Below are 17356 nucleotides of genomic sequence, written 5' to 3' on the forward strand. Positions count from 1 at the left end.
CTTCAAGGTGAAAAATCTTCATCTTTCAATCGTTCTGCAGGGCCTATATTCCAACACTCACGGGTATGTAAAACATCTGGCTGTACCATGAGTAAAGGCTGGATGTGTTGTGACATCAAGAACCTGAAAATGCAATTGACTTCACTGATTTTCATTGGTCAACTTCATAGGGCTGTAAAAAGAGCAAAGATAGTGACAGGCAAAGTGGATTTCAAAAATGTTCACTTTTTCTAATCTAGTATTGTTGGTAAAGGTGAAGAAATGTTTGTTCCCAACACATGACCTTAAGTTAACTGTCCTTTTTAAGGTTCAGTTGTTTAGACTAGTCGGAAAGCTCTGCATGTTTTTCTGTAGTTAGTGGCTAGGTTATAGAACACTTCAATCTTTACAGATTTACTGAGCACTTGATACTAACCGAGCTATCTGGATCCCAGCTCTCCTGTAGAGATCTGAGATACAGCTTGTGATTGCTGGGTCTGAGAAGTGCAATATTAAAACAAGCCATGAAGTATTAAGCTCAGCGGGTAGAGGATCACGCTGGGTTATAGCTCAGAGGCACAGATGAGTTTTAAGCTTGTCCACACTTAAAATACCACAGTGGCACCACTGTAGTGCTTCAGTGAAGATTCTGCCTACGCCAGCAGGAGGGCGTGACCATCTATGCTGTTATGGTCACCACTCTTACAAGATTATGATCTGCTTTGTACAAAATTTGCCTTGAGGTATCATTTGAAAACTCTTAATCCGCTGAACATTATTATCCCATTGAAATATGAGTAGAAAACTCTGAAGTTGATATTCTACTGTATGGTTGTTAGAGAAATGTTTTAAGTCTGGGTAATACTTACAAACCATTTTTCAGAGATAAAGACAAACTGGCACCCCCAGACAGCACCCTTGACTTTACTGATACTTATCACTTGCTTAAGCAACCATTCTCCTGCAGGGGGAAGGTGTGAATATGAAACTTACATTGCATCTCAGGAACATTTCAGCCCTCACATAGTCCCTTGTAGATGTGTCACTACACCCCAATGGGGGGAGGGGGATCCTCACAGAGGGGAGGCAGGTATGAGAGAGAGAGAAACCTCCAACTCACCTCTCCTCCTATCTTTCTGCTCATCACGTCAACGGACACCTGACTCTGAACTGACAGAGTGGTCCCTGGCTGAAAGAGAATCCAGACTGTGAACTATGACAACTTGTGGTGAAAGAGTCTCTTGCTTTAGACGCCATTCGATAGTTAAAGGTTAGGAAGTAGCTTCTGTGTTTATTTTCTTTTGTAACCAGTACTGACCTTTTTATGCATTATCACTTAAAATCTTTCTATAGTTTGTTTGTTTCATTTTAACCAGTGTGTGTGTGTTAAAGTGTGTGGAGAAACTCCATTTGGGATAACATGTTTGGTGCATTATCATTTTCCTTTGCTGAAATGACGAACTTTCTATGAGCTTGCATTGTTCAGCAGTGTACTGGACAGTACAAGACACATTTCTCGGGGAACAAGATTGAGACTAAGAAGTGGCGGGTGTTGCCCTATATGTAATTTGAGTGACTGGTCAGAGTGCTTGTGTATTTAGCTGGGAGTGAATTTACATACTGAAGGCTTCACAAGGAGACCAGGCGTAGCTGCTCTGGCAGTGAAGCAGTGTAAAAGGCACTCCAGGCTAGAGAGTTCAGGGGACACTGCTGTTCAACAGTCCAGATTGTACCCTGGGGAATGTCACAGTGGTGCAGCGAGGAGCAGGGTATATGCACAGCTTGTCGTTCTGAGTGAAGTTTGCACTTTAAGCACTGGTGTAGCAATTTTAAGTGAAATTCAAGTGTGGTGGCTGAAAACAATCGAAGGGTTACAGCTTTGTTTTCTGTTTGCTTATTTCGGGAAAGGGAAATAGGAACAGAAACGCATAAAAAATGAGCAAAGGTACAGCAGCTACAAAGATGGATATGACCAAATTGAAGTTGAAGGAGAGCAAATGAACGCAAGCATTGGTTAAAAGAAGCAGAGATTAAACTGAAAATGAAGGCATTAGAGCTGAGAGAGAAGCAGCAGTAGCTGCTGCTGCTTTAGGAGAAGCCCATAAAGGAGCCCTGAGGCAACTGGAAGCTGAGGCTCACAGGCGAGCCATGGAGCTGAAAGCCAAAGAGGCTGAGGAGGAGGAGAAGGAAAAGGAGCAGAGTTACAACCTGGAGATGAGAGCAGAGCACTATAAAAGGCACCCTAGGCTATAGAGTTAAGGGGACACCACTGTTCAACAGTCCAGAGTATACGCTGGGGTCTGTCACAAGGGGTTTTCCTGTCGGTGTAGGTAATCCACTTCCCCAAGAGGCAGTAGCTAGGTTGACTGGTGAATTGTCCCCTTGACCTAGTGCAGTCTACACCAGGGGGTAGGGGACTTAAGTTAGTTTAACTGCATTGCTCAGGGGGGTGGATTTTCTTACCCATGAGCAACGTAGTTATACCGACCTAACTTCCTAGTGTAGACCAAGCCTTCATCGTGGTCAGATAAAGGCTGTAAAATTAGTGTTCGTTGTTATTGATTTGCCACTGCCTTGTGAAGTCATTACACCTATGCAAAGTGAGTGTCAAACACTGCCAAGTCTGAATGGCAACGTTTTACACTTAGTACTGGTGTACATGAGAAATTGCATCGACACTTCTCCACCCCCTTGGGACTAGAAGTAAGAATAAGAACTGACCTAGGAATTTTTCCACAGTACTTGAAGCCACAGGATACGGTGCTAATAGGGCTTTAAATACCCATGTCTGGTTCTGCTCTCCCAGTAAGAGGGAGTTTGTTGAGAATGTGAGAATAAAAGGGAAACTTAGTACAAGGAAGCACCAGCTCCTTGACTCTCCATAATAAGAAATGGGATCACAGAATGCAGCTCCACAAAGGTATTGAATTCAGGAAAACCACCTGGGGAACTGAATCTAGTGAGTAAGACACTTTTGGAAGAAGCAATAAATCCATTGGGGTGGAAAAATTTGGGGAATCCTAAAACCTGCCATGATTAAAGTGCAGCTGACCTCAGAATTAAAAGAACAAGAAGCAGACAATATGGCTTTGCAAAGAAATGCTCAAATAAAATGAGGTCTTGAGAAAAACCTCTATGAAACACTGATGTAACCAAACAAACCAGAATCCATTAAGACTTGCAGGAAAAAGAGAAGGGCAGCAAAAAGATACTATCCAGAGAGGCTAATATGAATGGGAAGAGCTCTTCTTAGAAGTGTATGTGGTGGAGGAAAAAAGCACCAAATAATGCTTCAGAGGTGGCTAAGAGAGCCATTTTCTTCTAAAACTGTCTTGTCCAAACTTTTATGTTTTGGTTAACTTGGAAATAAGGGAAGACCTTGTAAAAATTGCTGTTTACAAAGAGCAGGTAAGGGAATATATGAACAATGTGAACATATACCAATCAACAGGTCCAGATGGCACAATTGGTGGGTGAATAGAATGCAGAAGTTGTGATATGTTCTGGGTTTTGGCAAAGCATTTGATGATGTCTCGTGAAATTATGCTCAGAAATTTGTTCAAATTGACTCTGATATGAACACTATTGTGTAGATTGAAAACTGGCTGCAGGCCTGATGGTAAGGGATGATGATAAATGGTAACATGTAGAGTTGACAGAGGACATATCATAGAATATTAGGGTTGGAAGAGACCTCAGAAGGTCATCTAGTCCAATCCCTTGCTCAAAGCAGGACCAGCACCAACTAAATCATCCCAACCGAGGCTTTGTCAAGCTGGACCTTAAAAACCTCTAAAGATGGAGATTCCACTACCTCCTTAGGCATCCCATTCCAGTGCTTCACCACCCTCCTAGTGAAATAGTGTTTCCTAATATCCAACCTAGACCTCCCCCTCTGCAACTTGAGACCATTGCTTCTTGTTCTGTCATCTGCCACCACTGAGAACAGCCGAGCTCCATCCTCTTTGGAACCCACTTTCAGGTAGTTGAAGGTTGCTATTGTGCCTTGTCTTTGGGTAATGATCTAGAAAAGAGAATAAACACATGAAATTTGCTAAACATTCATTAGTGAATACTAAATTGTGAGAAGCCGCAAATGCCATGCGAGCAGAGAAATATGTAATACAAATGGGATAGAGCGCTTAAAAACAAAAGCAGAAAACAAAACGAGGTTCAGTTTGGAAAAGGTGAGTTAATCCATAAGGGGGAAATTTAATCTGAAACAGAATAAAAACCGGAATATCAGTAATGCTGAAAGAGACTAAAGGTGATAATGGACAGCTAATTAGGCAGGTTTGCAAAGAAAATGAGCCCAGTGCAATTTTGTATCTGATGAGGCACAGGAATAGATGTCAAGATGCCTGTTCCTGGCTCTGTCCCTCACCATGTGTCTTGGTGCTTAGTCACAGACGTTGTCTGCCTTCCCCAGGCCCTCCAACTATAGGCCTGAGAAGATTGCCTATGGAATATTGAGATCTGTTCTAGGCATCCACATTACAAGAAAGATTAACAAACAAAAGAGCAGGAAGAGCAACTTAAATGATGAGGAGCTGGAGGAATTAAGTTGAGTGATTTGAAGAGCTGCATTCATTTACAAGAAACTTTGAGGATTCTGCTGCTGCACAGGGCCTTTAGGTCTCTGTGCTCTTCAGCCACATGGGACTTCAGAACCCCAGCCGTAAGCACTTGGAAACGAGGAACTGCTCAGTGACGGTCTCCCAAGTTGAGCTGCTGCTTCACACACAATACAACCTTAATGCAGCCCCTCTTTGGGACATTACTCCTTGTAACATTCTTTGGGAGGTGGGGAATATTTGGCTAAATTGCAGAACAACAATCAAAATGTATTAAGATCTTTAATGTATTGTTAGCATCTCTAATTGTGGTTGTGCAGGTGGCAGTAAGGAGAAAAGGCAAGTCAGTGTGAGCACCACCAATCAGCAGCACATCTCCCCACATCAGTGCTGCTCAGGGTAGGTTAAGTCAAAGCGACTTTAAATCAACAAGCCAGAAACCTTGACTTGAATCGTGTTTTACCTTTATACTTTTTAATTTTTGCTAATGAAGGGATGATTCTCATTGGTTGGTAACCACTAAAATGTGTTGATTTGCTACTAAATATAGCCTTTACATTAAATTTGGTGGTTCTTTTTGCTGACCAGGAGAATAAATTATATCTGTGCATGCTCATTTAAGAAATTATGTAACTTAATTTAAATTTATTCAGATTCTTAATTTTCACATTTTATATTAGAAAATGGTGAATGATACTTTTTTAACAGATTAATTATTAACTTGCAATTTGCATTAAGCTGTATTTGGATGAAAATTCAATTAAAATACACACAAACAGCATTTTAAAGTATTTTTATTAGTTCAGTAAAACTACCTTAAATGTGCTGGTTACATAAATTTTTTTCTTATCAGAACATTTATCAAAACATGCTTTGCAAATAAAACTGATTTATTAAACAAAGGAAGTATTATCTGTAGTTATTGAATGGAACTAATTGTTTCTGGTCACCATAGAATCCTAGAAGTGGAAGGGACTGCGAGATGTCATCTAGTCCTGTCCCCTGCACTCAAGGCAGGACTAAATATTATTTAGACCATCCCTGACAGGTTTTTCTCCAAGCTGTCCTTAAAAATTCCCAATGATGGAGTTCCACAAAGTCCGTAGGCAATTTATTCCAGTGCTTAACCACCCTGACAGTTAGGATGTTTTTCCTAATGTCCAACCTAAACCGCCCTTGCTGCAATTTAAGCCCATTGCTTCTTGTCCTATCTTCAGAGGTTAAGAACAATTTTTCTCCCTCCTTGTAACAAACTTTTATGTACTTGAAAACTGTTGTGTCCCCTCTCAGTCTTCTCTTCTCCGGACTAAAACCAATTTTTTCTATCTTCCCTTATAGGTCATGTTTTCTAGACCTTTAATCATTTTTGTTGCTCTTCTCTGGACTTTCTCCAATTTGTCCACATCTTTCCTGAAATATGGCACTCGGAACTGGACACAATACTCCAGTTGAGGCTAATCAGTGCAGAGCAGAGCAGAAGAATTACTTCTCTTGTCTTGCTTACAATACTCCATGTCCTTCATTACTTTAGAATTAGTAGATCTCATCCTCTTAAACCTAGTTTTTAGTCATAGATTGGAAGGGGAAACCAAGCTTTCCTGCTTTTTCAACTCCCAATTGGTTTCTTAACTTTGAATGAACTTATCATTGAACTGAACTAGTTGAATAAACTCAACTGAAGAAAATATCTTTGAACCTACAGAAGAGACTACTGCCATCAAAAACTTGTTCAACACTTCAGCAAATTCTGGTTCCAGGTGCTTGGACAGTGACTTCCACCAATTTAGTTTGACCAGGTTATTTTAGACTTTGCAACAAAAGTACTGCTTAATTTTATTTAATTTAACTTAAAAACATTTTTTAAAATAATTATGAATTCGTATTAACTGTGATGTTGCCATGCAGCCCACTGCCCATTACATCAGACTGTATGAATAGGAACCCTAGCTTGGTGCTATGGGCACACGGAAAATGTCAGCTTTTGTTGGCCAGGGTGCTGTGATGTTCCTATATGCGTCCACACAGAGGCGGAGTTGTGTGGTGTGCAGCAGCACCTTAAGTGAGCATTTCCTGATCTTCCAGTGTTTGAGTTGGAGGTTTCTAAGTTCCATGACTTAAAAGGGCATGGGGACTTTTTGAGTCACTGTAGTTTAAATCTTAATCCATCCAGACCCTTAATCATCTAAATTACTTCCCCCATAAGGCACAGCACACACCTAACCTATGCATGCGTCAACCCTGAATATCAGCTGATGTTGCTGCAGTTCTAATTAAGTTCTAATTTGTTATGCCATGAGGAAGGTTAATGTGGTGGCGGCTAGTGTTTCCTTACTATCTGCAGGCCGAAGGAAGTTCCTTTCGGGGATATGTCACTTGTCAATGGAAATACACTCTGTTGCAGGCGCAGGCAAACGTTTAGGCCTGAGGGCTACATCAGGTTTTGGAAATTGTATAGAGGACTGGTTAGGGGAGGCTGTGCCAGGCTGCCCCTGCCCCCTATCCACCCCCCACCCTCCTGGGACCCCTGCCCCCTCCCCTCCCCCTGTTCCCTGATGGAGGGGGGGGAGGGGAGGGGGCAGGACCCCGGAATCTCTGCCCCTGACTGCCCCCAACCACCGCCCCAAACTCCCCCGCCCCCTTACCGTGCAGCACAGAGCACCGGTGGCTGGCAGCGCTACAGCCGCACCACCCAGAGCGTTGTGCCGGTGTCGTGTAGTAAATTGCTCTCCGTAACTGCTACCGTAGCACATTCCTACGCAGAGCAGTTTAATACACTACACCAGCAGCATGGCACGCTGAGGCTGTGGGGGAGGGGGAGCAGCGGGGCAGGGGCTGGGGGCGAGCCTCCCAGGCCAGGAGCTCAGGGGCTGGGCAGGAGGGTCCCGCGGGCTGTAGTTTGCCCACCTCTGCTCTATTGGCATTAGACCATAGTGTCTCATAACTTGGTACCTTGCTTTTTTAGGGTTTACATAGAGGGGATGCCATGCATGCCCAACCTTAATCCAGTTTAAACAAAATACTTTGTTTATACAATAAGTATGGAGAACCGGAGTAAGAAGGAAAAGCTAAGATGTCTAACAGAAGAAATGGGCTGATAGGTGGATTTGGTTGTGGATGAAAACACACTGGAGAAACCAACTAGGCCAAACAAAGCTCTGGAGAACACAATGTAGGTACAATCCTGCATAGGAACAGAGGACCTGCCATTCTGCACTGGTCCCTAGGTCCGTCTCTGACAGTGCCCAGTACCATGTACGTCACAGGAAGGTGTGAGAAACCCTACAGGAGGCACATGTGGCATAATCTCTTCCCCCGGCCTCATCCTAGTACCTAGTAGTTAGATTGGTTTAAGCCCTGAGCTATAAAAAGTGTTTTATCCCTTCCAAAACTGTGTTTTGCACTGGCCTCGGAGGTGGACTGGATAGGACCCAGTTGGTCTCTTCCATCTCCAGTTGCTCTGTTTCTATAAGGCAGAGCTTCCTTTGAATTTCCTTTGAGTGGGTCAAGACAACATTGAAATGTTATCCAACAAGTTTTAATATGCTGAGACCGTGTGTCGCTTCCTATGTCGTGCATAGTCTTTCCTTTCTCTACTAGTTTGCTAAAGATTTGTGTGATTGTGTTGGGTTTTGATCTGTTTGCTTCATGTTCTAGAGCAGAGGTGGGCAAACTTTTTGGCCTGAGGGCCACATTGGCATTGCAAAACTGTATGGAGAGCTGGGTAGGGAAGGCTGTGCCTCCCCAAACAGCCTGGCCCCCGCCACCTCTCACTTCCTGCCCCCCTCAGAACTCCTGACCCATCCAACTCCCCCTGCTCCTTGTCCCCTGACTGCCCCCTCCCGGGACTCCGTCCCCTATCCAACCCCCCCCCCCCCCCGTCCCCTGAATGCCCTGACCCCTATCCAACTCCTCCCCCCCGCCCCCGCTCTCTGTTCCCTGACTGCTCCCACTCCCTGACAGCCCCCATGGGACTCCCACGCCTATCCAACCATCCCCTGACTGCTCCTGGGACCCCCTGCCCCTTATCCAACCCTCCCTGCCCCCTTACCATGCTGCTCAGAGCAGCAAGAGCTCGCCACCTGGCTGGAGCCAGCCACACCGTCCACGCTGCCTGGCAGGAGCATCGGGCCAGAGCGCTGGCAGCGTGGCACACTGCAGGGGAGGGGGACAGCAGAGGAGGGGCTGGGGGTGAGCCTCCCTGGCCGGGAGCTCAGGGGCTGGGCAGGACGGTCCCGCAGGCTGTAGTTTGCCCACTTCTGTTGTAGAGTCCATGTTTTTTAGGAAGATCTGGGAGTTTGTATAAATCTGATAAGGTAACGCTGCTATTTATTTCATATTCTACCTCAGAAACTGATCATTGATGAGAAGAAATATTATCTTTTTGGGAGAAACCCTGATCTGTGTGATTTTACCATTGATCACCAGTCCTGCTCTCGGGTCCATGCTGCCTTGGTGTATCACAAACATCTTAAGAGGGTTTTTCTCATAGACCTTAACAGCAGTAAGTAACTTGGCATTTAACCAGGGAGCGGGTGTAGGCTGATTTGATAGTTTGACTGGTTGGATTTTGAAGATGTTTGATGCATGAGGATTGAGTTTGTGTTAGCTTCTTATTGACTGAGACCTTGTAACACTTCCAGTGCACTACATCCCAATGCTCAAACCCTCTTGAACATCCCCAGAGCTATATTCCTTTCCAGTCACATTTTGCCATGTGGGGAAACGATGGCCATCTGGGATATGAATTAACGCTCATTCTGAAGTTGACACAAGCTGGGGCTAGAGGGATTCCTTGTGTCACTCAGTGCCCCTTCCTCATTCAGCGATTGGTGACGGCATTTCCAGGCTCTGGAGCGGATCAGATTGGTGGCATGGCAGTGAGGTTCCAGAGGGACTTCAAAACTATAATCTTTTTTTTAACTACTTCTGGTTAGAAAGCTACATCTCCACTGTGTAGGGCACTTTCTCTGGATCTGGAACTCAAGGGAGCTCCAGCCTGTTCCATGCAGATGGATACAAGCAGGGGGTGACTAGAAATATTAGAGGAAGCCTGAAACCAAAGTGTGCTTGTCATTTCTGTTAGTTATATGGGGAGTGCTGACCCCTGCATGGGATGTTAGGGTGATAGCATTACTGCAGTGACATGTATCTATCCAGCTATCCACGCGTGGGTTTTGACCTTTTGGCAGTGTTCCAGTTCCCTAGTGACCGTCTGGTTTTTTTTTCATTCTGATATTCTCCTCAGCACATGGCACGTTCTTGGGTCATATTCGTTTGGAACCTCACAAACCCCAACAGATTCCCATTGACTCCACGGTTTCATTTGGTGCCTCTACGCGGGCATACACTCTGCGAGAGAAGCCGCAGACGCTGCCGTCCGCAGTTAAAGGAGATGAGAAAATGGGTGGTGATGATGAGGAGCTCAAGGGCTTGCTGGGCCTGCCAGAGGAGGAGACCGAGCTTGATGTGAGCACCATGAAGCATTGTGCCTCTTACTGGATAGCACTCCCCACCGTCGGCTTGGGGTGCTCATTTCCCTGGTGCTGTAGATGGTTTTAGGGGTGTCTGCTGCTGGCAGGCACTCACAGGCCATCTCATGCCATTAGGATAGGATGCTTTCATGCTTCTTTCCAGCACCTCTTGTATAACAGCCCATGTTCTACCACCCCAGCCAAACCCACACCAGGTCGCTGGCAGTTCCCCAGCCCTGCTGCTCATTCACAAGCCATGCCTGCTGTAGCCCCATCACCTGCTAGTGGAGGGCAGGCCAGGAGGGACACAGACCAGTGCAGCTGGCACTTCTGCCCCATTCTTTCCTTGAGGTTTAAGGCTGGGGCTAAGCCATGTGCTGTGCTCTGCTGTTAACTCTCAGCCCTCAGATGGCAGCTTTGTGCGTTATAGCTGCACTGACCATTTCCTCCCTGATTGTGTCCTTAGAACCTGACAGAGTTTAACACAGCCCACAACAAGAGAATCTCCACGCTCACCATAGAGGAAGGGAACTTGGATATTCAGAGACCAAAGAGAAAACGGAAGAACTCCAGAGTGACGTTCAGCGACGATGACGAGATCATTAATCCAGGTGATCATGTGTATCTTGCCCCTCCATCTCCTCGCCCCCACACCCCTCTGAGAGCCTGCGTGCTAATATCCTATATTTGGAGATCCCGCCCATGGCCAGCCGGCCAGTCAGTTGAAAAACACAGAAATCTGAGTTGGAGACTCCAAGGGGACTGGCCCTTCAGAGAAGCGCCCACATTTCTCCACATCGGTGTTGTGCCCTCCGAGGCACCTTCCAGCTAAACAGTACTGTTGCTGTCTTCCGGGAGGCACATGAGGTCCCTCAACCCCTACAGCTCCTGTGCCGCTTGCTGCGCACCCAGGCAAAGCCCCTGAGGCGGTAGCGGCCAGACTTCCAAGGGCTCCAAACTCACAGTTGCACCAGTTTTTCAACAGCTCAACACCATACGTGCTGAGCTCTCCTACTTCGGTGTCTAAGTGGGAGCTGAGTGTTTCTGAAAATCTAGCCCTAGATGCTTTGAGCACTGCATGGGTGGCTGGGGGGGGGGGGGGGGGGGGGGGATTAACGGTCAGCCTAATGCTTAAACCATTTAACCTTTTACATCCCACTTCACTCATCAGCTAACATGAGTTGTTCAGGTTCCTTATTTCCAATTTGAATTTGTTTGTCTGGAAGTTTGACAAAGTCGTCTGGAAGGAAGGTGGGTAAGGTAAATTAACCATTGGAACAACTGTAACCTACAGAATATCAACACCCCCATCCCCAAGCGTCAACAGTTCTTCCAGCTCTTCCCAGCCTAAATAGATTGGGAGCCCACTGCCACTAGATGGCCCCAGCAGTTTGAAGGATCTTAATTTCTCTCCCGTGTGCACACAGCTTCTGAACTGCAGCTTTCTGAAGGGAAGGTGGATACGACACTTCCATACAGAGATGCGCTTGCATGCCGTGGGCACACTGCAGTGTACACCCTCTCTTGTAGCCATTGTACTAAAAGCATAATTCTTCTCACGCTTACAGAGGACGTGGACCCTTCGGTTGGGCGTTTCAGAAACATGGTACAGACAGCAGTGGTCCCAGTTAAGGTACAAACTAACTTCCAAATCTAACCAAAACTCTTCATCTGTAATTTGTAATCTATAGCGTGAATTATTGTCTTAAATACTATGCATTAGGGTGCGGGAATTGTCAGTGTTTTCTTTTTGTGTTCAGATGGATTAAAGGGAAACTGGCAGGTCTGTTCAGGTTCATAATTTAGGCAGCATTTTCAAAATTGAAGATCAATAGAAATGTCCCCAAATGCTTTTCTAAAAATCAATTGGCTGTTTTTTGGTGTTAAGAAGTTATGGGGTGAGAGACAAAGTACTGTATGGATTAGAGCAGTGGTGGGCAACCTGTGGCCCATCAGGGTAACTAGCTGGCAAGCTGCAAGACAGTGTTTACACTGACCATTCGCAGGCACGGCCGCCCATAGCTCCCAGTGGCCACAGTTCTCCATTCCCAACCAATGGGAGCTGCGGGAAGTGGCACAGACCACAGGGACGTGTTGGCCGCTGCTTCCCATAGCTCCCATTGGTTGGAAACAGGAAGCTGCACGCGGCTGTGCCTGCGGATGGTCAATGTAAACACTGTCTCGCGGCCTGCCAGCGGATTAGAAGCTGGCTAAGGGGCAGAAAATACCAAGTAGGAATCAATGGTCTGTTTTCTACACGAGAAAAGGTTAACGTGGGTATCAGAGAAGGTCCCATATTAGGACTGGTGAGGTTTGGTACGTTCACTTTTTCTGTGGGAAGGCAGGGAACAAAGAAGTGGGCAAGTCTGCAGATGGCATCATTGTGTAGGATACTCAGGACTAAAGAAAACTGAGGAATTTCAGAATAGCCTAACAATGTGATTGCAGATGAAATCTCCTATTGACAAGTACAAAGTAATGCGCATGGGAATACTTTGAGTTACTCTAAGATCACTTACGTTCTAAATTAATTATAACTGTTCTGGAAAAAGATCTGGGTGATCGAAAGCAAGACATAAAATCTGCCAGTCATAATCCAGAGATGGCCCTGTTTGTCGTTTTGAAACCACACCCACTCAGCCATGCCTTTTGGACGCAGGCAGGTTGGGCAAGCAAGCTCAGGAGGCAAAGATGGGAAGTTTAGTCTATTCCATAAACTAAACCCTACCTGATGCTTTCAACACCCAGGACTGGTCAATGCTACAGAGTTAGGTTGACGTAAGGCAGTTTATGTCAACCTAACTATGTCAGCGTGGACACTACAGCCTTGCTCCCGGTGATGTAGGTGCCTTACTACACCAACATATTAACTCCACCTCCACAAGAGGCATCAGTGTAGTGAGGGCAATAGTGTCCACGTAGACCGGGGTGGGCAAACTTTTTGGCCCAAGGGCCACGTCGGGGTTATGAAACGGTATAGAGGGCCAGGTAAGGAAGGCTGTGCCTCCCCAAACAGCCTGGCCTTTGCCCCCATCCACCCCTTCCTGCCCCGACTGACCCGCTCAGAACCCCCGACCTATCCAACCCCCGACCTATCCAACCCCCCTGCTCCTTGTCCCCTGCTTGCCCCCTCCTGGGACCCCCATCCCTAACTGCTCCCCCTATCCAACGCCCTGGCCCCCACCGCTCCCTGTCTCCTGACTGCCCCCTCCCTGAGCCTCCGCCTCCTGACTACCCCATGGGACCTCCTGCCCTTTATCCAATCTTCCCCCCGCCCCCTTACCAGGCCGCTCAGAGCGGCAGGACAGGCTTATTGGAAAGCCTGGGAGGTGGGCGGGCACAAGCCATGCTGCCTGTGCGGTGGCGGGGGAAGAGTGGGGGAGGGGCCGGGGTCTAGCCTCCCTGGCCGGGAGCTCAGGGGCCAGGCAGGAGGGTCCCATGAGCCAGAAGTGGCCCTTGGACCAGAGTTTGCCCACCTCTGATGTAGACACAGCATTACTTACATCCGCTGTTGGCTGTCATTCTTGTCGATTTCTTGCTGATGCTGGAGCTGTGAAATTGACAGAGAGGCTGGAAGGTTCCCTGCTGCGAACCCCACACCAGGGCAGGTGAAGCCCTCTGCTCTGAGGCCAGGCTGCCCTCTAGGCTCCCAGGGGGGAGCTTCACCAAGAACTGAGCCTGTGCTCTCAGCCCCCCCCGCTGCCCCTGTTTAGTCAGTGCCAGCACTCCTGGGGAGGACGTGCTCCAGCGACAGGAGGAGGGTAGTGGTGGACATGGAAAACCACAGTAATTAGTGCAGTGACTGTCTCCACTTAACTTAAGTCGACCTGAGTTTGTCATGTAGACATGCCCTCAGTCTGTCCTGCACTCTGCATCAGTGAGAGCATTGGGAGTGACTTCAATGGCAGCCCCAAAGGAAAGCCAGCTGGGGTGATGGGAAAGAGGATCACCTGTCCGTGTCTGTGTAACTCCTTCATATAGGACCGTGGTATGCATGGTGACTGTTTGTGGTGTGTGAGAAGGTGAAAGAATTAGATGGGATCCAGTTAAAGTGGCTTCTTGTTCTGGCCCTCCATGCTGTGAACCGTTCACTAAACAGTTCCGTCTTCCCTCCAATTGCAGAAGAAACGGATGGAAAACCCAGGCTCGCTGAGCATGGACGAGTCTGTAACCCGGCGCATGCAGAACTTCCCCTACGGCGGAGGATTGTATGGTGGCCTGCCTCCCACTCACAGTGAGGCAGGTTCCCAATCGCATGGTGTTCATGGGACAGCACTCATTGGAGGCCTGCCAATGCCCTACCCCAATCTTGCCCCAGAGGTGGACTTGACTCCCATTGTGCCATCGACAGTTAGCATGAACCCTGCTCCCAACCCAGCCGTCTTTAATCCTGAAGCTGTGAATGAACCGAAGAAGAAGAAATATGCAAAGGAGGCCTGGCCAGGCAAGAAGCCCACCCCTTCTCTACTGATCTGAGATGGGCTTTGTTTGGGGGTGGGAGCGATGAACTTGAGAAACTGTTCCCGTGCAGTATCGTCTTTTAAAGTTTGTGTCCTAACCACATGTAATATCAAGATTGGAAGAGTGAAATGTCCCTCAAAGATCTGTCTTCAAAACATTTTTATATGTCTGTAAAAAACACATCTCCCACCTCCTTTTGAATCCAAAGGCCAGCATCCTTTTCCCTTAGCCATTACTCTCCATAAGTTAAAGGGACACTGTCAAGTAATTCAACCCCCAAATTTATGGCCTGATCCTGCAAACACATCAACTAGGTGTAGTGCTTACTACTATGAGTAACCTTGCTCCAGCTAGACTGCTCAGGGCAGTATGCCCTACCTTAAGAGTAAGTGTGCCGGAGCAGGCCTAAATTCAGTACTAAATCAGGCTTTTGTGTGTAACTTTAAAACATTACAAAATGTAATATACATGGAATGGCTTTTATTGTTTTACTGTTACAAAATCACATAAAGGCTTTTAGTTTGGCTGTAAACATTCCCTTGTACTTGCAACCTAAAACACTGCAGCATCTGGGTAGCTCTTGAGAAGCTGGAGGTGAAATGGACAAGAAATAAAAGTGAAACTGACTAGTCGATTTCTACTCATCACCCTCTGTTAAACACAAAAGGCAAACAGCAAAGAAATGGTTAGTGTGAACTCTTCTCTTCTTAAAAAACCCTCTGCTCTGATATTTGAGGTGTTACAAAGGACACAGATAAGGATACTTGGGTTTTTTTAAAATATGGTTTTTAATCTTTCAGCTGAAATGAAATATCTTTTATTGAAGAAAAAACAAACACACACACAGCGCCTTAAGATTTGTGATCATACAAGGTGTCAGGTCTGTGATTAGGAGCAGCTAGCCAGCCAGCAGCCATGGGTTGGTCACATGCAAACTACATGGGTTTTAATGATTAAAGAATAAAACCGTGTGCAGTCTTCTGTATGTTGTCCTTTTCCCCTGCTAACAGCTGAGGGCAGGGGTTAAAGACAAGCAGCAGATTCCTGAAATGATGGTAGTTTCTCAGTGGAATGTAAAATCCTGCCTCATCTAAACAGAAGCACTTTTCCAAGCTTGGGTACACAGCATTCTGGTTTGACCTCTGTTTTCTTTCAGTTGAACAAAATGAGAAATTTGACGAGGATTTGCAGGCGTATTCCCAATCTGTAGTTTCTAAAACAGAAATTTTAAGTTCATTCAATATTTTGCTTCAGAGAAAGCAGCGATACTTTGCCCTAGGCTTATTCAGGAGCCTTTAAATTGTGTGATAAAACAGTTCATCTAATTAGTCACCGTATTATTTTTGGGAATTCCTCCAGAATACGTGCACTGACATTTGACGTAACATCCCTGGCAGGTCATTAGTAGTGCATTGTGAGGAATTACCTGGCAAACTAGTGTGGCCATTAGACATATGGTGCCCTTTAATGTATCCGATCTGGCCATACACCCTTGAACTGCTCTGGACAGATGTTCCAAAATCAGTGTAATTTTTGCTTCTGTAGAATGACACATTCTATCATGTTTGTGGCATAAAAATGAGATAGTAACTACCCTAACCAGGATTGGTTGAAGTCCCTTATGGCCTGGCTGGTTCCCTCCCCCTCTCCACCATATCTGGCTCTAACTACTAGATGCTGGAGCTTTTTCTGGTGTCATTTCTCCATGGTATGATGGTGTGTTACATTGTTTTAGGTTGTCATGCTAAATGGCTTGTGTTCCTTCTTAGTTCCTATTCCAAATCCTCCAAAGTCCACTTACAGACTTCCTCCCTAGATTTTTAGTTCTACTTCTTCCTAGGCTGTAGGATTTTTCTCTTTCCTGCCAGTCTGTGTTATGAAGGCAACTCTTTAGGATGTGACCAGTTGGGGCAAGTAAAAGTTGAACAGACTTTATTTTACAAGTGACTCTTTGCAAGATCTCCCTGGGGAAAGGGAACTTTCCTGCTTGTTGTCTTGAAGCTCTTCTCCTCGTTGGGTTTGTACAAGCTCTCGTTATTTCAGAGCTCTGTGGCTATTACAGGCCAGGAAGGAGGGGATGGCATGAAACCCATGGGCTTTGTACAGAAGTTTGTACATTTGTGTAATAGGCCTTTTCACACTTTCTGTTTAGCTTTTTACCTGTAACCTTTACTACATTGTAAATTAAATGCAAATTTTGCCATTTTGGAGTTTAGTGTGTTCGTTCCCAACCTAGAGCCCTGCTGCAGTTGGGCATTTGCATTGAAGGTCTTTGTCACTGCAAAATGCCCTTGTCGTTGGAGGCCCTAAGCTTAGCAGGGCTGGCTAGTGCTCCACCCTGAGAGAAGAGTAAGTCTGATTGCTGTTCCCATCCTGCCTCCTATGCCTTGGGCTCATGGCCTGTACCCAGTTGCACAGAATGGTGTCAATCATGGAGTGTTCTCAAACAGTAATTGCCCTTCTCCATTTTCTGACCCTCTGTCCAAATGAATCTTTGTTTTCCTGAAAGGGGCTCAGCTCCCAAAAGCCTGGGCAATGCTGCCTTTGAGAGGCAGTCTTTGGGCCAGCCTGTGAGTGTTCATTGCCATAGGAGCAATAGTTTATGGACTACGTATCCAAAGCAGGGGACAGCACTCACAACTGAGGCCAGACTGCTCTGCTCCCATTGTGCGACTGGGCCTCTGAATGTCAACGTGCGCCCAGTGCACTGAGCCCTTTGGTGACTGCTGCTCTAAGTGGCTCTGCCAAGTATTAATCTGATACGTGCTTTTTAGACCCTGTCTTTCCAGGAACTGCTCCAAAGAATCTTCCTCCTTGGGCAGGAATGTGGAAGCTCTGTCTAGTGGCAGCAATGCAGGCAGGAATAGCTCT

The 17356-nt window shown here is 46.2% G+C and overlaps 1 protein-coding gene and 1 non-coding gene across 3 annotated transcripts in view; both read left to right on the forward strand.

Annotated features, from left to right (window-relative positions):
* PPP1R8 (protein phosphatase 1 regulatory subunit 8) overlaps nucleotides 1–16688 on the forward strand; it is a 30621-nt gene extending 13933 nt beyond the window's left edge. The window contains exons 3-7 of one of the 2 annotated variants that reach the window (XM_078849445.1): nucleotides 8901–9054; nucleotides 9799–10019; nucleotides 10491–10635; nucleotides 11593–11657; nucleotides 14147–16688. In XM_078849445.1, coding sequence (XP_078705571.1) covers nucleotides 8901–9054; nucleotides 9799–10019; nucleotides 10491–10635; nucleotides 11593–11657; nucleotides 14147–14500 — 939 coding nt within the window. In that variant the 3' untranslated portion in view covers nucleotides 14501–16688. The remainder of the gene's footprint in view (nucleotides 1–8900; nucleotides 9055–9798; nucleotides 10020–10490; nucleotides 10636–11592; nucleotides 11658–14146) is intronic. The other variant, XM_073317930.2, reaches the window with a different exon arrangement.
* On the forward strand, nucleotides 399–563 carry LOC140900609 (small Cajal body-specific RNA 1). The gene has a single exon (XR_012155678.1).
* Nucleotides 16689–17356: the final 668 nt, after the last annotated feature.

The sequence above is a fragment of the Lepidochelys kempii genome, chromosome 19, assembly GCF_965140285.1.
Source record: "Lepidochelys kempii isolate rLepKem1 chromosome 19, rLepKem1.hap1, whole genome shotgun sequence".
NCBI classification, from domain to species: Eukaryota; Metazoa; Chordata; order Testudines; family Cheloniidae; genus Lepidochelys; species Lepidochelys kempii.